This window comes from Ostrea edulis, chromosome 8 (genome assembly GCF_947568905.1).
Source record: "Ostrea edulis chromosome 8, xbOstEdul1.1, whole genome shotgun sequence".
NCBI lineage: Eukaryota > Metazoa > Mollusca > Bivalvia > Ostreida > Ostreidae > Ostrea > Ostrea edulis.
Window position 1 is genome coordinate 19,547,114 of NC_079171.1, and position 18,940 is coordinate 19,566,053.

At 35.6% G+C, this 18,940-nt stretch overlaps 1 protein-coding gene across 1 annotated transcript; it reads right to left on the minus strand.

Moving 5' to 3' along the window:
• Positions 1-7,886: 7,886 nt before the first annotated feature.
• LOC125662692 (uncharacterized) lies at positions 7,887-17,453 on the minus strand. The gene is made up of 3 exons (XM_048895002.2): positions 17,269-17,453; positions 15,827-16,045; positions 7,887-8,545 (listed from the first exon to the last, which is right to left on the minus strand). Exons 1-3 carry the CDS (start codon positions 17,402-17,404, stop codon positions 8,286-8,288), a joined length of 615 nt encoding a protein of 204 aa, XP_048750959.2. The 5' UTR covers positions 17,405-17,453; the 3' UTR covers positions 7,887-8,285.
• Between the last annotated feature and the right edge of the window lie 1,487 nt (positions 17,454-18,940).

Below are 18,940 nucleotides of genomic sequence, written 5' to 3' on the forward strand. Positions count from 1 at the left end.
TATATATTTGTATGTAAAACTTTGATCCCCTATTGTGGCCCCATCCAACCCCAGGGGCCCATGATTTGAACAAACTTGAATCTGCATTATGTCAGAAAGCTTTCATGTAAATCTCAGCTTTTCTGGCTTAGTGGTTCTTGAGAAGAAGATTTTTAAAGTTTTTCCCTATATATTTGTATATAAAACTTTGATCCCTCCTTGTGGCCCCATCCTACCACTGGGGGCCATGATTTGAAGAAACTAGAATCTGCTATATGTCAGGAAGCTTTCAGGTAAATTTCAGCTCTTCTGGCCCAGTGGTTCTCGAGAAGAAGATTTTTAAATGACCCCACCCTATTTTTGCATTTTTGTGATTATCTCCCCTTTGAAAGGGACATGGCCCTTCATTTGAACAAACTTGAAAGCCCTTTACCCAAGAATGCTTTTGGCCATGTTTGGTTGAAATTGGCCCAGTGGTTCTGGAGAAGAAGTCGAAAATGTGAAAAGTTTAACAGACAGACGGACAGACAGACGACGGACAAAAAGCGATCAGAAAAGCTCACTTGAACCTTCGGTTCAGGTGAGCTAAAAGGAAGGGTAGGACACTCTTTTTGAGGCAAATTCGGGTTTGGGTTATTGTGGACATTTCTCAAACGGCCTGACGCGATGAATCGTTCACATATGCCTTACTTTCAATATCTGTAGGGTTTCGTTTCGTTCCAATGCCGTTCATACGAAGAAAAAGATGTTTTTACACCTCCAAGTGTCTTAGAATTTCGCTAGACTGTCTTACTTCCGGTTTAATCGCACTGAATTGAAAGGTAAGTTCTGATTGGTCAATAATAAAATTAAAGTCTGAATTGACACATGTTATCTAATCCATAAATACATATATAGAAAAAATAATTCTCAGGATTATTACTTCATAATGGTATTAGAGACTAGTGGTTAAGTACATGAGCCATGTTTGTTTTTATAGTTCAAATATTCTTATCATTATTCCAGAACCAATAAGAATGACATTATAAACTTATAAATGTTTATTATATTGACCAATCAGAACTTGCATTTCGATTCGGTGCGATTAAACAGTTAGAAAGACAGGCTAGCGAAGTTCTTAGACACTTGGAGGTGTAAAAACATCTTTTTCTTCGTATGAACGGCATTGGAACGAAACGAAACTCTACAGATATTGAAAGTAAGGCATATGTGAACGATTCATCGCGTCAGGTCGTTTGAGAAATGTCCACAATAACCCAAACCCGAATTTGCCTCAAAAAGAGTTTCCTACCCTTCCTTTTTTATACATGCACATACTATATATTTACATTAACTTCCAGTGCCCGTGCATTTGGTAATTACATGTATATTGATTCGAGAAAAAGTACGGCACATCAGTCTTCATACCGCTGTCCTGTAGTACTCACAGTATTCTGAACGTACACGAGTAAACTATTTCGTTGTATAGTAATTTAATCTACATTTTCATGTACATGTAGATAGATGGTATACTAAATCTATACAAATCAACACGCGTACTCTTAAATGATTGAGAAAATGATGATATGTACTGCTTTTAGTTTTCACTGAGTTTTCTTCTCTAAGTGTGAACTTTTGGACTAAAACTAATAATAATCATTGACTTTTCCCAGCATAGATGTTTCCAAACGTTTAGTGAGTGATTCGGAACATCATAGAAATTTGGTCAAACAAAATAAGAAACTGTCATACTTCGTTCCTATTTTCGCTAGATGACTGGACTAACGTGATGGTAATTCCTGTGGAGACGTTATAGTATATTGTTAGGTGGACAACCACGGGCCACATCATACTCACTCAAACCACCTCGAAGTACATCTGATATGAAAACACTGACTTTAGAACCAAAATTAAGGAAAAGTGGGTGCAGCTGTAAATAAAGTTTCATTTTAAAGAAATTTTAAAAATTATAAGAAAACTTTGTATTGTATATTTAATTCCTCACTGTATGGATAATATATGAATTAATTTACATTTACTAGTATAACTTTGTACTGTATATGTAATTCCTCACTGTATGGGTAAATATATGAATTAATTTACATCTACTAGTATAACTTTGTACGGTATATTTAATTCCCCACTGTATGGGTAAATATATGAATTAATTTACATCTACTAGTATAACTTTGTACGGTATATTTAATTCCCCCTGTATGGATAATATATGAATTAATTTACATCTACTAGTATAGCTTTTTATTGTATATTTAATTCCCCACTGTATGGATAATATATGAATTAATTTACATTTACTGGTATAACTTTGTACTGTATATTTAATTCCCTACTGTATGGATAATATATGAATTAATTTACATTTACTGGTATAACTTTGTACTGTATATTTAATTCCCCACTGTATTGGTAAATATATGAATTAATTTGAATGTCAAAGTTTGTCAAATGTCCCCCAAAACAAAGATCGTTGAATTGTGAGGGTATACATATATAGTTTATATCTAGTGTTTGTTGCGGGGGCATTATTCCTATTTTAGACGTGACCTTATTATAGTTTGGACGTGACCTTTTTCATACTTTGGACGTGACCGTATCCGTAGTTTAAACATGACCATATTCATATCCTTATCATATTGTAGACGTGACCTTATTACATTTTTGACGTGACCTTATTCTTACATGTATTTTATTAAACTTGACCTTTTTCATATTTTAAACGTGGCCTTATTCATATTTTGGACATTACCGTATTACATTTTGGTCTTGTTCGTATTGTTAACATGACCTTATTCATGGTTTGGACATGTCCTGAGCATTTGAAATCTTTCTCGTTGCGATACGACATCGTAAATAAAGTCCATTATGTTACATAGATATACGTACGCATATACGATCCTCCAAAGTGGGTAACACCAAATTCAACCCATTGCAGCATGAAAGATCTAGGCATTCTGCTGCTGCAGTAGATAATCGATTAAATGGTTTCCCCGACTTTCTCTTCGAATACGAATAGGGGTCAGGGTATCTAAAATGGTCTCCCGAGGGTTAGCTACAATGTAGTTCAACATGCACACGGTCTCCCGAGGGTTAGCTACAATGTAGTTCAACATGCACACGGTCTCCCGAGGGTTAGCAACAATGTAGTTCAACATGCACACGATCTCCCGAGGGTTAGCTACAATGTAGTTCAACATTCACACCTTCTATGTACATTGTATACTACGTCACCATTTCCAGTTTTAAGGTATTGTTATACATGTAGCTTTAAACAACTTGATGTGATTTGTGAATTATAGAACTTTATCCCAGCATTTTAATATTAGAATTTTGATCAATAAATTATGGAATTTTAATGCTAGAACTGTCAGCAACAGATTATGGAATTTTGATGTTAGAATTCTCAGCAACAGATTATGGAATTTTGATGTTAGAATTCTCAGCAACAAATTATGGAATTTTGATGTTAGAATTCTCATCAACTAATTATGGAATTTTGATGTTAGAATTCTCAGCAACAGATTATGAAATTTTGATGTTAGAATTATTTAGCAAGAAAGAATAATGTGGCTTCGCGACTCACATGTTTAAAAAAGAAAAAACCAAAATGCACATGTTGCAATCTGATAATTAATCTGAATTATGACAATGGTCCGGCCTGACATGTTTTTTTAAAAGGAAAATAGTGTAGATTCTGACTTTAACTTTAACGTCGTTTAGTATCAGTCACGTGATGTCTGGGGTACCTCTGGTGTATAATGTTCGCGAATCACTGAATACTGTCCACATTCTGTACAGCTGTTTGGGATACAATTTTTGTTTTAGATATTGCACACGGTATATCGTTGTCTGTAACCTAATGACGTCACAATAATCAGTCGACAAATCACATGTCTTGGCAGTGGTCAATAGTTAAAACAAATAATAAGAGGTCTATAGTTTTCGAAGGCGGGAACAACGCATGTATGTCGATTAATTAGTTACATAAAACTATACAATTGATTGATGGTTTCCGCCACACTTAACAATTTTTCAGTTATCTAATGGCGCCCAGTTTTTATTGGTGGAAGAGAGAACCCAGATACAATGTACCTGGGAAGAGACCACCGATCTTCCGCAAGTAAACTGGAAAACTTTCTCACTTACCGGCGCGAGCGGGATTTGAACCCGCGCCAACCAGAGGTGAGAGGCCGTGTCATTTTGAGCGCGATGCTCTAACCACTCGCCCACGGAGGCCCCTAAAACCATACGAGAATAGAGGAAGTCTAATCATTATTGGTCAGATCAATACAAAATTTTGATTATATTATAATGAATGAGACAAGAAGGTGCTACAAAGTCCCTCTGACGTCACATCAAGGGTCGCTTAGCACCATAAGTCTAGATTCCTCCTCTTTATATACAGATCGTTTTCTTTGTATACAGTCGTTCTGATCTCTTGGTGAAATTGTTTTATTGTACAGGTTATTCCTCTTTGTATATACAAGTGTTTTCTCCCAACATTTCATCACCTCCTGCCAATCATAAATCCTATTTCATGTGAGGATGTAGAATAAATCTTATCTCACGTGAGGATGTAGAATAAATCTTATCTCACTTGAGGATGTAAAATAAATCTTATCTCATGTGAGGATGTAGAATAAATCCTATCTCACGTTAGGATGTAAAATAAATCTTATCTCATGTGAGGGTGTAGAATAAATCTTATCTCACGTGAGGATGTAGAATAAATCTTATCTCACGTGATGATGTAGAATAAATCTTATCTCACGTGAGGATGTAGGTCGAATCGTAACTCCGTAATAGGCGCAAATAGGAACAGCATTCTGTTTGATATTCAAGTTCAACTATGGAATATTTAATGAGAAAACGATATATATCACCACGAAACAGGGGAAAACGACCCAGTAATTTCCTTTAACATCAGAGCAGGGCCGTAAATTAACCTTCAATTTGGAGGAGGCAGGAAATTAGGCGGGGGTCTGGGGGCCGCCCAGGCCCCCAGACGCTGAGCACATTTTGTGCACACTGAACACGTTTCGTGCAAAATCCTTGATTCTAGGGCCTTCTAAGATGTTACTTGACTAACTCATTCTAAAAGAAAGATTTGGAATGCTTTTAAAGGGAGGTATCATGTTCTTAGTTATTGGAAACAACATAAATTCTAATGAACTTTAAATTTTAATTTTTTTTGGCTCAAAAGTTGGAGGAGGCAGCTGCCTCCTCCGCCTCCATGTAATTTACGGCCCTGTCAGAGTGAGAGTACATGGAGCTGTTCAAGATCCTTATGGTGTGACCGCATTGTGATGGAATAATGACATGTACATAACAGACGCTTATCTCTATATTTTAACTCTATACACACTATCTGCACAGATCAGACGCTTGTTAAACTCTATACACACTCTCTGTACATCCGAAATTCACACTTCCTCATACATTCTACAGCTTTGATTTAATCACCCCCTTTGTACCTTAGTCACTTACAGAAATGCACAATGACAAACAACATGTTTTGTGTTTAGCTTTCCAAAATTTCTAGAATTGTCTTTGGCTCATGTGTGATCAGCATATTGCTCACATTGATGAGTCTCGGAACTATTTATAATTAAAATCTCAATTCCATGACGACATGCATAACACTATAACACTGACCATTATAAGGTATTGCTAATAATTTGTTTCTTAAAAGGTCGTCAACATGCTGAAATGAATTTCGATGCAAATAAAGCCGTTTTGAAAATTTCGGACGTCAGTAAAATTTTGATTCGGAAAGTACAATTCATCACGTGACAGGTCAGATATGAGCAAACTCCTCCACACTCTTTATTGCTAATAACTAATCAAACTCCTTCACACTCTTTATTGCTGATAACTAATCAAACTCCTTCACACTCTTTATTGCTAATAACTAATCAAACTCCTTCACTCTCTTTATTGCTATAATAACTAATTAAACTCCTCCACACTCGTTATTGCTATAATAACTAATCAAACTCCTTCACACTCTTTATTGCTAATAACTAATCAAACTCCTCCACACTCTTTATTGCTAATAACTAATCAAACTCCTTCACACTCTTTATTGCTCCTTCACACTCTATATTGCTAATAACTAATCAAACTCCTCCACACTCTTTATTGCTGATAACTAATCAAACTCCTCCACACTCTTTATTGCTAATAACTAATCAAACTCCTCCACACTCTTTATTGCTATAATAACTAATCAAACTCCTTCACACTCTTTATTGCTAATAACTAATCAAACTCCTCCACACTCTTTATTGCTAATAACTAATCAAACTCCTTCACACTCTTTATTGCTCCTTCACACTCTATATTGCTAATAACTAATCAAACTCCTCCACACTCTTTATTGCTGATAACTAATCAAACTCCTCCACACTCTTTATTGCTAATAACTAATCAAACTCCTCCACACTCTTTATTGCTATAATAACTAATCAAACTCCTCCACATTCTTTATTGCTAATAACTAATCAAACTCCTTCACACTCTTTATTGCTAATAACTAATCAAACTCCTTCACACTCTTTATTGCTAATAACTAATCAAACTCCTTCACACTCTTTATTGCTAATAACTAATCAAACTCCTCCACACTCGTTATTGCTTTAATAACTAATCAAACTCCTTCACACTCTATATTGCTAATAACTAATCAAACTCCTCCACACTCTTTATTGCTATAATAACTAATCAAACTCCTTCACACTCTTTATTGCTAATAACTAATCAAACTCCTTCACACTCGTTATTGGTATAATAACTAATCAAACTCCTTCACACTCTATATTGCTAATAACTAATCAAACTCCTTCACACTCTGTATTGCTATAATAACTAATCAAACTCCTTCACACTCTTTATTGCTATAATAACTAATCAAACTCCTTCACACTCTTTATTGCTAATAACTAATCAAACTCCTCCACACTCTTTATTGCTAATAACTAATCAAACTCCTTCACACTCTTTATTGCTAATAACTAATCAAACTCCTCCACACTCGTTATTGCTAATAACTAATCAAACTCCTTCACACTCTTTATTGCTAATAACTAATCAAACTCCTTCACACTCTTTATTGCTATAATAACTAATAAAACTCCTTCACACTCTTTATTGCTATAATAACTAATCAAACTCCTTCACACTCTTTATTACTAATAACTAATCAAACTCCTCCACACTCTTTATTGCTGATAACTAATCAAACTCCTCCACACTCTTTATTGCTAATAACTAATCAAACTCCTTCACACTCTTTATTGCTATAATAACTAATCAAACTCCTCCACACTCTTTATTGCTAATAACTAATCAAACTCCTTCACACTCTTTATTGCTAATAACTAATCAAACTCCTTCACACTTTTTATTGCTAATAACTAATCAAACTCCTTCACACTCTTTATTGCTAATAACTAATCAAACTCCTCCACACTCTTTATTGCTATAATAACTAATCAAACTCCTTCACACTCTTTATTGCTATAATAACTAATCAAACTCCTTCACACTCTTTATTGCTAATAACTAATCAAACTCCTTCACACTCTTTATTGCTATAATAACTAATCAAACTCCTCCACACTCTTTATTGCTAATAACTAATCAAACTCCTTCACACTCTTTATTGCTTATAACTAATCAAACTCCTTCACAGTCTTTATTGCTATAATAACTAATCAAACTCCTTCACACTCTTTATTGCTATAATAACTAATCAAACTCCTTCACACGCTTTATTGCTAATAACTAATCAAACTCCTCCACACTCTTTATAGCTATAATAACTAATCAAACTCCTTCACACTCTTTATTGCTTATAACTAATCAAACTCCTTCACACTCTTTAGAGGTATAATAAATAATGATGTGAATAATGATATGCAAATTTATTGGTTAAAATACTGAAAGACAAGGTCATAATAATATGCATGGATTCACTACATCTTATAACAATCAAGCAGTTAATGAAAACTATACAACAATATTAAAGCTATTCCAAATACAAAGTCGTCTTTAAAGCATTTTGTTTGATAAGCGATTAGACCTCACCTTCTGTTTATATAAACAAAAATTATGTGTATACACATTTAAATTGATCACAGTTAATGCCATCTTCAAGATATTTACACATTGATTGTTTACGGCGACTTGTTTATGTCCTCCAGGGGCAAAGATATCTTAAAGATTGAATAAAAATAAAACCTCCCCAAATCACACCTCGTCTTCATTAGTACATTGTATAAAATTCATGTCTCATAGCTAAACGTACATTATGTATTGATAAAACAATGACCCATGTAAACGAAAACACTACTGACAAATAAAACAAACGACAAGTGATGCGTGACCGCAGACGCCGGTAACGGTCCGTTACAGAATTCATCTTTACACATGCGCACACAGTATGTCCCTGTGTCACCTTTCCGGTCACAATAAGTTTGATTGTCTGCCAGAGGGCGCTGAGGATTGTTAAAGTCCTGGGCAAAATTCTGTCCGTCTGTGCAGTCCCGCATAAACATGTTAACTTGACCTACAACAAATAATTTGCAGATATTGTAGACTATAAAAGTTCATAAACGAATCATTGTTTGAAATTTTTTGAAAAATTCGTTTATTGATAATAGATATATATTCCTATGTTATATACACTCTAACTAATTATAAGTAGTCAAACGGCCAACCTTTCGATTTTATTTTTAGATTTAGAAATATATTCTTTTTATAAACTGTTGACCGCTGCCAAAAAACTTTTTTCTGAGCAACCCTGTAGTAAGAAAATAATAAATTGAAAACTATACTATGGTGTAACGTGATCAAATCGTGTGAAACCAGAGAGACTTCTCAGTACATCGGATCAAATATCGCCCCATTTATAGCCCAATTCAGTTTTTAACATGAATATTAACATGATTATTTATTATTAACATGATCATTTATTATTCATATATGTATCTGAAGCGAACAAGCAACTTCAAAATATGACACTAATTACCCGCCGTACATCATGACGAGCCAGTGACACAGAAACACTTTCAATAAAGCTCTTCCATTTGGTCTATGTTATACAGAACTTATGTATTTTATTTATTTTCAATTTAGGATTTCTATCATCATCCTCAGACTTGCAGTTACGGGGGCGCAACTTTATGAGGCAGGGGATCTGGGGGCCAACCTGAGGCCCCCAGTGGGCCCAGGGGGCGAAGCCCCCGCAAGCTCTTGAATTTTACAGATTTTATAGGGTTTGAAATATGTCTCCTACTCAAGTAATTTGTACTATTTTCTATCATTTTTAATATAGTGAAATTAATAAAATGACGCTAATTTTAAAGGGGTGGGTTGGGGGGGGGGTTAAAATAAGTTCTCCCAATAAAGTAATTTAAGAGATCAAAAGATTTTGTCATTTATTTCTCCGGGGGTGGAAGAAATTATTGCTTCTTTTATCGTTTAGTACATTTTTCTACAAAAGATACCACGATTTACCTTAAATTTTAAGGCCCCCCCCCCCTCACTTAAATCCGCCACTGATCCTTCTGAAAGAGCGCGAATGTATCTACACGTGTGTTTAAGACGACCGATAAAAAATGTCACCGATTGGGACAAAGTCAAGACGGGGTAGGGCTAAGTCCAAGTTTGAACGTTGAGGAATTTTGAACGGAATGCAGAATCCTGTTTTACAACCCGTGCCAATGTAATGAGGTAGCAATCCTTTCAAAGCCATAGATAGATTATTGAAGTTGTTACACTCTGGGCGCATGGGTTTTGTTAATATGTTTTGAACCGGCGTCTAACTTGAAAAGTTTGACTTTCCGATATCATCGGTGGAAATTTTGTTTTCATATGATTATATAACAAAAGAATATCACAAATGCATATATCATATAGTCATTGACTGGGCCCGAGGACTACAGTTGTTTTGTTTTACCCGAGAACGGAGCTTAGGCTGTAGAGCTGCTTTGTTGTGCATCTTGATATTTTAGGTTATATTTACTATATATGCACTGAACTTTTAACAGGACAGTTGTGATTTCCTGTACTACATTTATCTAATTAGTGATTATATTTTTTGTGTTTCTGCTCTACGTTTCATCTAATAAATGTTTTGAATTTTACCAGCAATCAAATCAGAGAAAATAGTTATTGTTAATAGATAAGACGTCGTCCATACATCTAAATGTCGAGTTGAAGGCCACTTCGAGAGATATTTGCTTCTCGTGTAGAAGCATTTGAATAAATTCTGCTTCATACGAATATAAAAACAGGACAGTTAACAAAGGAGCACAATTCATGCCCATGGGAATTCCAACAGACCTGATCACTAAAGACTACGAATATATTGTCAATGAGAAACTCATGCATAGTTTTTTATATTTCAACTTCGGAGTACTTGTGCCTGAAATCAGATTGGCGTTTAACAAAGTAATGTTTTGGGTGACTGATCACTAAATAAGAGTATTCCCTTTTCCCATTTTTGTTGAAGAAGCAACTGTCTATGATGTCAAAAAGTCTAGTCTTTAATTCATTGTGAGGAATTGCCGTGTGAAGTGTTGAAAACTTATACGTTTTGATGTTCTTAATTTGAGAAAAGGTTTGCTATTTCTTTACTAAAAGTTCTTTAGAATTTTTTAGAATCCATGCTTCTGGCATATGTTGTGGCACAATACGTTTGAAGTTTCTCCTTCACAGTTGTTAATATTTTCGTGAGGAGCAAAAATAGGGGCTTGGTAGAACATTTACTCGATCCAGCAATATATCTTTCTTTGTAATAGTTTTTGTGAAGTTTAGGAATCCAGTATAGGTACAGTAACTCACATTCATCCATCCCATTAATTGGGATATTAAATGTGTCGAAAATTGAAGCATGGTTTTGAAAAATTTCATCTTTTGAAATGGCAGTTGGGGTTTACAAGCTTTGTCAGTTGCAACCAAAACACATTCTTCATGTAACCTATCTAATTCTTTGATCACTTCTGATTTTACTAAACACAGAAGGATAGATGGTACGTACTTTTGTTTTGATGTGTATAGTACGGGATTTTGATATTCATCTTATAACTTTTAATCCATTCTGACAAGGTATGAAGTTCTTTTTATTTCATATTTAGCCTGGGATAATGTTCGACAGAATTCATAAAAAAATGAAGTTCTGTCGCCAATTGAAAGATCAAAGTTCTCTAAATTTAGAACCTTTTAGAATAAGTGATTTCTCATTCATCGCGCACTTTAATTCTGCATTTTAATAAGCTCGGGTTCGAAATTCAAAACTGGGTTGCTAAGTAAATTTAAACAGACAAGCGAAATAAAACAAAACAAAACACAACAACAACCAGTTTTCCACTTTGTGTCAAATAATGTATGAAAAATCAATATATGAACCCAGGGGTATAGCATGTCAAACGTTGCAATATTTGATCTTTTCCATTTGTATTGTATAATTTTCCATTTGTATTCTATATTTTCTATTTGTATTGTATAATTTTCCATTTGTATTCTATATTTTCCACTTGCATTGTATAATTTTTCATTTGCATTGTATAATTTCCATTTGTATTGTATAATTTTCCATTTGTATTCTATATTTTCCATTTGTATTGTATAATTTTCCATTTGTATTCCATATTTTCCATTTGTATTATATATTTTTGTCGTTTTGCATTGTATAATTTCCATTTGCATTGCAAAATCTTTCATTTGTATTGCATCCGAGGGATTGTTTATTTTGATTTGTTACGAAGGATTTCATTAGTTTAGGTCCCACTTATATTTAGCCGTGACGTACCACAAATAGACTTACTATGCTACATGTACGCGCACAGTGGCGTAGCAGTGGGTTTTTTTTTTAACGTGTCAACGCCTGTCGCAACACGGGATGTCTGCTTTTAAGGTCACATTATCCGAAAGATCTGTGATTCTCACTTTTAGATAGCAATGCGTATGGGAAAGTATTAACTGGTTTGATGCAGCCATGACACGAGTAGAACTCGAACATGCGACCTCACGGTTACGAACCAAGGGATATATCACTGAACTACCGCGATCGGTTCCATATAAGGACTTGTTGAACATACATGTAGCTAGCAATGTGTAATCTTGCGCCGGGAGACCCCCCCCTTTCCTTCACAAATATGACATTTTATATATAGATGTCAAAAAAGCATGCATGTGCGTTTTATTTTGTCAAAACGCACTTGTTCCAGGGGACTTACAGGGGCGGATCCAGGAATTGCAGTTACGGGGGCGCCACTTTATGAGGCAGGGGGTCTGGGGGCGCCTTGAGGCGGCCCCCAGTGGGTCCAGGGGGCGAAGCCCCTGAAAGCTGGATTTTACAGATTTTATAGGGCTTGAAATATGTCATTTTTAATAAAGTAAAATTAGTAAACTGACGGGTTTCTGGAAAAAGTTCTCTCAATAAAGTAATTCAAGAAATCAAAAGATTTTGTCATTTATTTCTCCGGGAATGGAAGAAATTATTGCTTCTTTTATCTTTTAATACATTTTTCTAAACAAGATACCAAGATTTACCTTAAATTTAAAAATTGGGGGGGGGGGGGGGGGGCAGTCCCCAGATATCCAGCAGTTTACTGCATCCTTAGATCAGCCAGTGGTTAAATAGGAGACTAGTTTGAATATGCTGATCACATTAGACGCATAAAAGCGTTCAATTAATTGGGGGAGGGGGGGTGTACGCCATTACACTTAGCAAATACGGTACATTCCTGCGAAACGTGGCTCCTGAACTTTACCTCTTCAACATCTCGCGCATTACCAAATTCGATAAACGATAACTCCATTGAATCCATTGAATAGTTGTAACAAGCCAAACTCGATGTTAACAATTGGCTGATTGGTGGGGACCCAAGGGCCGAATTAAGTCCCCCGAATCTACTGAATTCTGACTAAATAAAAATGTGCATGCTTTTCTGGAGAGTTCTATTTAAAAAAAAAAAAACGATCAGGGGGTGGGGGATTCGCCATTACTAGAGCTAGCTACGTATTTTCAAAAATAACTAGTCCTACATGGACCTGATCGCGGTAGCTCAGTAATATATCGCTTGGTTTGTGGGCGAGAGGTCGTGAGTTCGAGAACCGTTACTGTCATTGCCGCATCAAACCTAAGACATAAACAAAGACAGTGATTGCTCCTTTGCCAAACACTCGGCATTTAAAAGTGAGAATCACGGGTCTTTCCGTAATGACCTTAAAAACAGATATTCCGTATCGCTGCACAGGCGTTGGCACGATAAAGAACCGTCATTGCTACGGCCCTGTGTGCTAAGCACGTCTACAGATGTGGTACATCAGTGACGTTAACTAATGAAATCCTTCGTAACAAATCAAAATAAACATTCCCGGGATACAATCCAAATGAAAAATTATACAATGCAAATGGAAAATATCGAATACAAATGGAAAATTATACAATACAAATGGAAAATATAGAATACAAATGGAAAATTATACAATACAAATGGAAATTATAGAATACAAATGGAAAATTATACAATACAAATGGAAATTATACAATGCAAATGAAAAATTATACAATGCAAATGGAAAATATAGAATACAAATGGAAAATTATACAATACAAATGGAAAAGATCAAATATTGCAACGTTTGACATGCCATACAGGGGTGCATAAGCCGAGTTGCATGGGATACGTTGTAAAGTCAGGAATGATGTGGCATATTTATAATTGTGAAAAACTAATTTCAGTTTTAAACTTTTTGATTTACTGTCCAGAAACCATATTTGTCTGAAGTTTTCAATCTATTTTCGGTCACTGTGACCTTGACATTTGACCTTTTTTCTCCAAAATCAATAGGGGTCTTCCTTACCTGGTACATAACAATATCTTTAAGTATCATTTGATTCGGATTTAAACTTCCTGAGTTATCATCCGTAAACCAAATTTTTCTGAAATTTTCATTCTATTTTCGGTCACTGTGACCTTGACCTTTGACATATTTTCTCCAAAATCTACAGGGGTCTTCCTTACCTGGTACATAACAATATCTTTAAGTATCATTTGATGCGGATTTAAACTTTCTGAGTTATCATCCGGAAACAAAATTTTTCTGAAATTTTCATTCTATTTTCGGTCACTGTGACCTTGACCTTTGACCATTTTTCTCCAAAATTAATAGGGGTCTTCCTGACCTGGTACCCAACAATATAACAAAGTTTCATTTGATTAGATTTTAAACTTTTCGAGTTATCATCCGGAAACCAATTGTTGACACCCGCCCGCCCACCCGCATCACCAAACCAATAGCCGAGTTCAACTTCGTTGCAACTCGACTAAAAATGTCTTATTGAATTAAATCATTTGGTTTTGTTCTTTAAAAATGTTATATAACATATATCGCACGACTTTCGGGCGACTATACCAGAATAGGGCCTACTTACCCCTCGGTGACAGGAAATCCCCCGGGGTTTTATGTCGCCCTCTGGCTACGGCATTTGGCGACATAACACCCCAGGGCTTTCCCATCGACTCGGGGCTAATATTCTGGTACGATACCCTCGAAGTCGTATGTATATTGCAACACTATATAAAGGTTCAAGTACTATTACTATGGAAGATACGGAATAATTGTTCGTTGAATTTACAAGTGCGCAATGTTCGCAAACATTGGTTTACTTTTTCTCACTGTGTTAGAGGGTATGTTCCATAATGTTATAGCTGACACTGGCGTATTTAAGTAGCGCTGTTTTTTTTTTTTTATCGACATTGGGACATAAAACAAAAGACATGAAAGTGAAAGTGCTAACGAAATCACAAGCGTGTACAGGCACGTGTAAGTAAAAGAGACCCACAGGCCTAATCGGAGTATCACTAACCCCATGAGCTTTGGAATCTACAATATATTTTCTGCGATGCACATATAAGTTAAATTCTAAAATTCAGTAGCAGTATAAAAAAGATGTGTTCTTGAAATAGAAATGCAGCTGTAAGGGCCCATATACTGATAGACTTTACTCAATACATGTTATGTTTTATTAACACTAGGCTATATGCCTCATTTGGACCCGTCCTACAGTCAAGACCCTATAGTTGCAAAATTAACAATATTGGTACCTCCTTTTCTGTTTTTCCTACTTTTGCACAGTAATCATTTCGATAATTTTGGCCCCACCCTGTAACCACAACTCCCTAACCTGGGATCATGAAATTTACATTTTTTTTGGTAAAAGACTACCTTCTCGTTCTAAATATATATTTAGTTTCAATTTGGTATCAATAGCATTAAAGAATATGGTTTATACATAAACATTATATGCCAAGTTTGGCCCTGTCCTGGAGTCGGAACCTCTACCTCGGGGATCTTATGGTCTCAATGGCAATGTATGTATTTTTTCTTACAGAGTGCGGTTGTAGAGAAAAAAGATTTTTGAAAATTGGTCAATTCTTGGCAGTTTTTGCCCGCCCGGGGGGGGGGGGGGGGGGGAGGGGGGGGGTTGCAGTAGTCCTTAAAATTCATTTGTTTCCCTCTGTCCCAAAAGTGGTACATGCTAATTTTGAAAAGAAGTTAAAATTAATGTTCAATGTTTAACGTAGTAAAAGGACACGTACATTTTCACTTAATTTTCGTTTAAGATTTTTATACAAATGCAGCATATTTATTATACCTGTGATTCTTTTGAACTATGATTTATGACATATCAACACAAAAAAAATATGTCTACTCTGGATTGTGACTAACAACTCGTAAATATACCCTGGCTGGGTTTATGAGTGGAGGATCCAGAATTTTGGGGTGTGTGGAATTACTTTTTTTCTTTCTTTTTTTTTTAAATTAAAGATTTTACCTCTGTACTCGTGGGTCTCAATAACACAGAGCGTGACATCTGGGTCTGGTTGGTAGGCTGTGCAGTTCTTGTAATACTGCTTGTACACATCTATTTTGTCCATGTATTCGTCTGAGGTGGTGGGATTCTGAACGTAGTAGGCCGCCTTAGCCATTGTTTTAATTTTTTTCTGACAATTGCCGTCTCCTTGTGTGTCCGCGCACTGATAGCAAAATCCGCCTGAAAAACAGAAGTCTCAAAATATGGATATAAATAATAATTATGTTTCAAAATAAAGTTTATTACCCATCAAGTTGGAATTAATTAGGTATCCGATCTATAAAAGCATTTATTTTTACCACCAAAAAAAAATCAATATCTGTAGTGTTAAATCTTTTGTGAAAACTAAATACCTAATTGTTTAGTGAAATAAAGATGGCAGAGAGAGAGAGAGAGAGAGAGAGAGAGAGAGAGAGAGAGAGAGAGTAGATGATTGGTCTATTTATAGTAAATTAGATTTTTTTTTAAAAATCTATTCTTACTCCTTGTAGAAAACTAGAAATGTAGAGAAAAATATTTTCATAATTTGTATGGTGCCCTTTTCTTTTCTTTGTATATTTTGAAAGACCGTGGTAATAGTACTCTTTCCACCACGAGGTTTTTTTGGAAATCATATTCTATAATTGACTTTTTATGGCAGAAATGTGATTTTCTCATAGGTATTAATGTTAAGGTAACTCACCACTCTAAAACTTATACGCTGTATGACACCACGTCACAAGATGGCGATTTAAATGTTTTGTGAAATTATTTGTATTCATCGATTCGTTTGTCTATCATCGTAGCTTAGTGGTTAAAGCATTGGGCTGGTGAACCACAGATCTCAAGTTCAAATCCCGTAGTCTTTTGTTCATATGTGTTGAAATAATTTTTTTGAAAATCATGTGTTTATCCAAATTTGTATATTTTTTGCCTTTTTGGCATATATACTTCTTGTATATCATCATATCTTTTATAATTAAATCAATTCGTACTGATTTGAGAAACTATTTCTGGGTGTAGTGAGCCACCTTGATCTCTTGAGCAAATATTTCTTATATGTCTTGTCAATTTTTAAAATTATAGATGATCTATTATTCCATCGATGAAAAAAAAAAAAACAACCAAGCAAACCCAAATGAGATTAATGTCCATGTATACAAGTACAATGCCGTTCATTTTGAACTGAACAAATATATATCAATAAAAAAAAATTAAATAATTTTTTAAAACTAAATACCTCCATTACACCGTGTGCTGGTTGTTAAACTTACATGGTGTTCCGCTAAATAAATAATGTCAGGTGTATTATGCCTCGCGTATTCTAAACACACAAACTTCAGATTGAAGTGAGGAAGAATGAAATAGCAGAGCTCTACTAGATATAGTACTTAGTCTTATGGGACTCGTCTGCTGGTTCTTACCTGATGATCCACGGATCACACACACCACCAGAAACAGAGAGAGATACACCGCCTCTGTCAGCGCCATTGTCGTTCCCTGATCTCTTCCTGGTTCGAGCTTTCTTGATCCAGTTCGATTTTGAGACAGTTCCCGCATCGAAGCGTGACCGGGTGCATTATAACAAGCAGGTATATGATCGTGTTGTGTGCACAGTAGATTTAAATACCCGTAACCAGTTGAGCAATACGGAGAGGGAGAACAAGGGGCGGATCAATTTACATTAAATGAAAACGGGCGTTAAAAGGCTAATGGTAGAAGGTTTTAGGCACTTTGTTTTGGAGAATAACATTAATAATATTAATCAATCAATCAAAAATGTATGATATTGTACATTCAACCAGATATGATATCAAAGTGCATGCTCATTGTTTACTTTCGTGCACTGCACTGCTTTTATAGTTTTGCAGGGAAAGTCTTCTATTTCAAAACCCTCCCTTTTCTTAGAGAGAAAGTAACCTTGGTAGCATTAAACCTGTTTGATTTGGTTTAGTCATCTAAACACGTGCGATGAAATCGGTTTAAAGACAAAGATGCAGTGACATATTGTGATCTTTATTCAGGGATTAAAACATTTACTTATGTTGCCTTGTGCTTGATCTGGAGACTTCAGCTAAAACGATAAGAATCTGTATAAGTGTTTTATAGTACATATATTTATAAGTATGACTAGTGAGTAAATCTGGATAAATGTTTTATAGTACATATATTTATAAGTATGACTAATGAGTAGTCCGGGAAGACTTACCGACTGTGAGTTGATTGAATACTCAGCCGTGCCAAGGGTAGGGGGGAGGGGGAGGTGGTGGCGGTATCTGTAGAGGGTGGTATCCGCGACCACCCCCGATAAACCGGGAAGCTAGGTATCCCCCGGCCAACAACCCTATCAGTTGCTGAAAGAAAATACATTTTAATAAGTACTGTTAGGTTTTTCTTTCGCAAATTATGTGCGGTTTAATTTAATTTTAATTATCTTATCCAACACATAAAACTTTTTCCAATGTGTAATTCTGGCAATTATCAATATCATAGATACATGTGTAAAATAAATATGTTTTAACACACGTCTAGTTTAAAAAGGAAATCAACCTCATTGACATGTCAGTACACGTACTAACTCCGAGGCTTGACATGGATCTCACTAATGACTTACACTGAGGGGAGTAAGTACTTTTCCCGGGCCTGACAATTGTATCGCTAACTACTTACCCCGGCGGAGATCGGGACCGGAAGCAAATTCCACTACCAGTAACTACTTACCAATAGTCCTAACACTTTCAGTATTTTCAACTATCAGGAAATACTATCTCCGGGACCTGACAATATCAATAAGTACTAACTCCGGGACCTGATAATATCAATAAGTACTAACTCCGGTACCTGACAATAAGTAATAACTCCGGGACCTGACAATAAGTACTAACCCCGGGACCAAACAATATCGGTAGACACGGGAATTAGAAAGTACTTCGGGGACTGCCACTGCAAGTACACGGAATTACCATTAAGTACTTACCCCAGGCACTGGTGCTACCAGTAGATACAGCAGAAATACCGTAGTCAGGAATCCCAAAGACGCCATCATGACCAAAATCTGGACAAATGTACGACTTCTCTATAATTTTGAAATGACCA

Excerpts from the sequence above, each read along its gene's own strand:
- LOC125662692 (XM_048895002.2), bottom strand. The coding sequence starts at position 17,404 with ATGCGGGAACTGTCTCAAAATCGAACTGGATCAAGAAAGCTCGAACCA. Across the intron at positions 16,046-17,268 it reads TGTGATCCGTGGATCATCAG|GCGGATTTTGCTATCAGTGC; the intron begins GTAAGAACCAGC and ends TCTGTTTTTCAG. Across the intron at positions 8,546-15,826 it reads TGAGACCCACGAGTACAGAG|GTCAAGTTAACATGTTTATG; the intron begins GTAAAATCTTTA and ends TATTTGTTGTAG.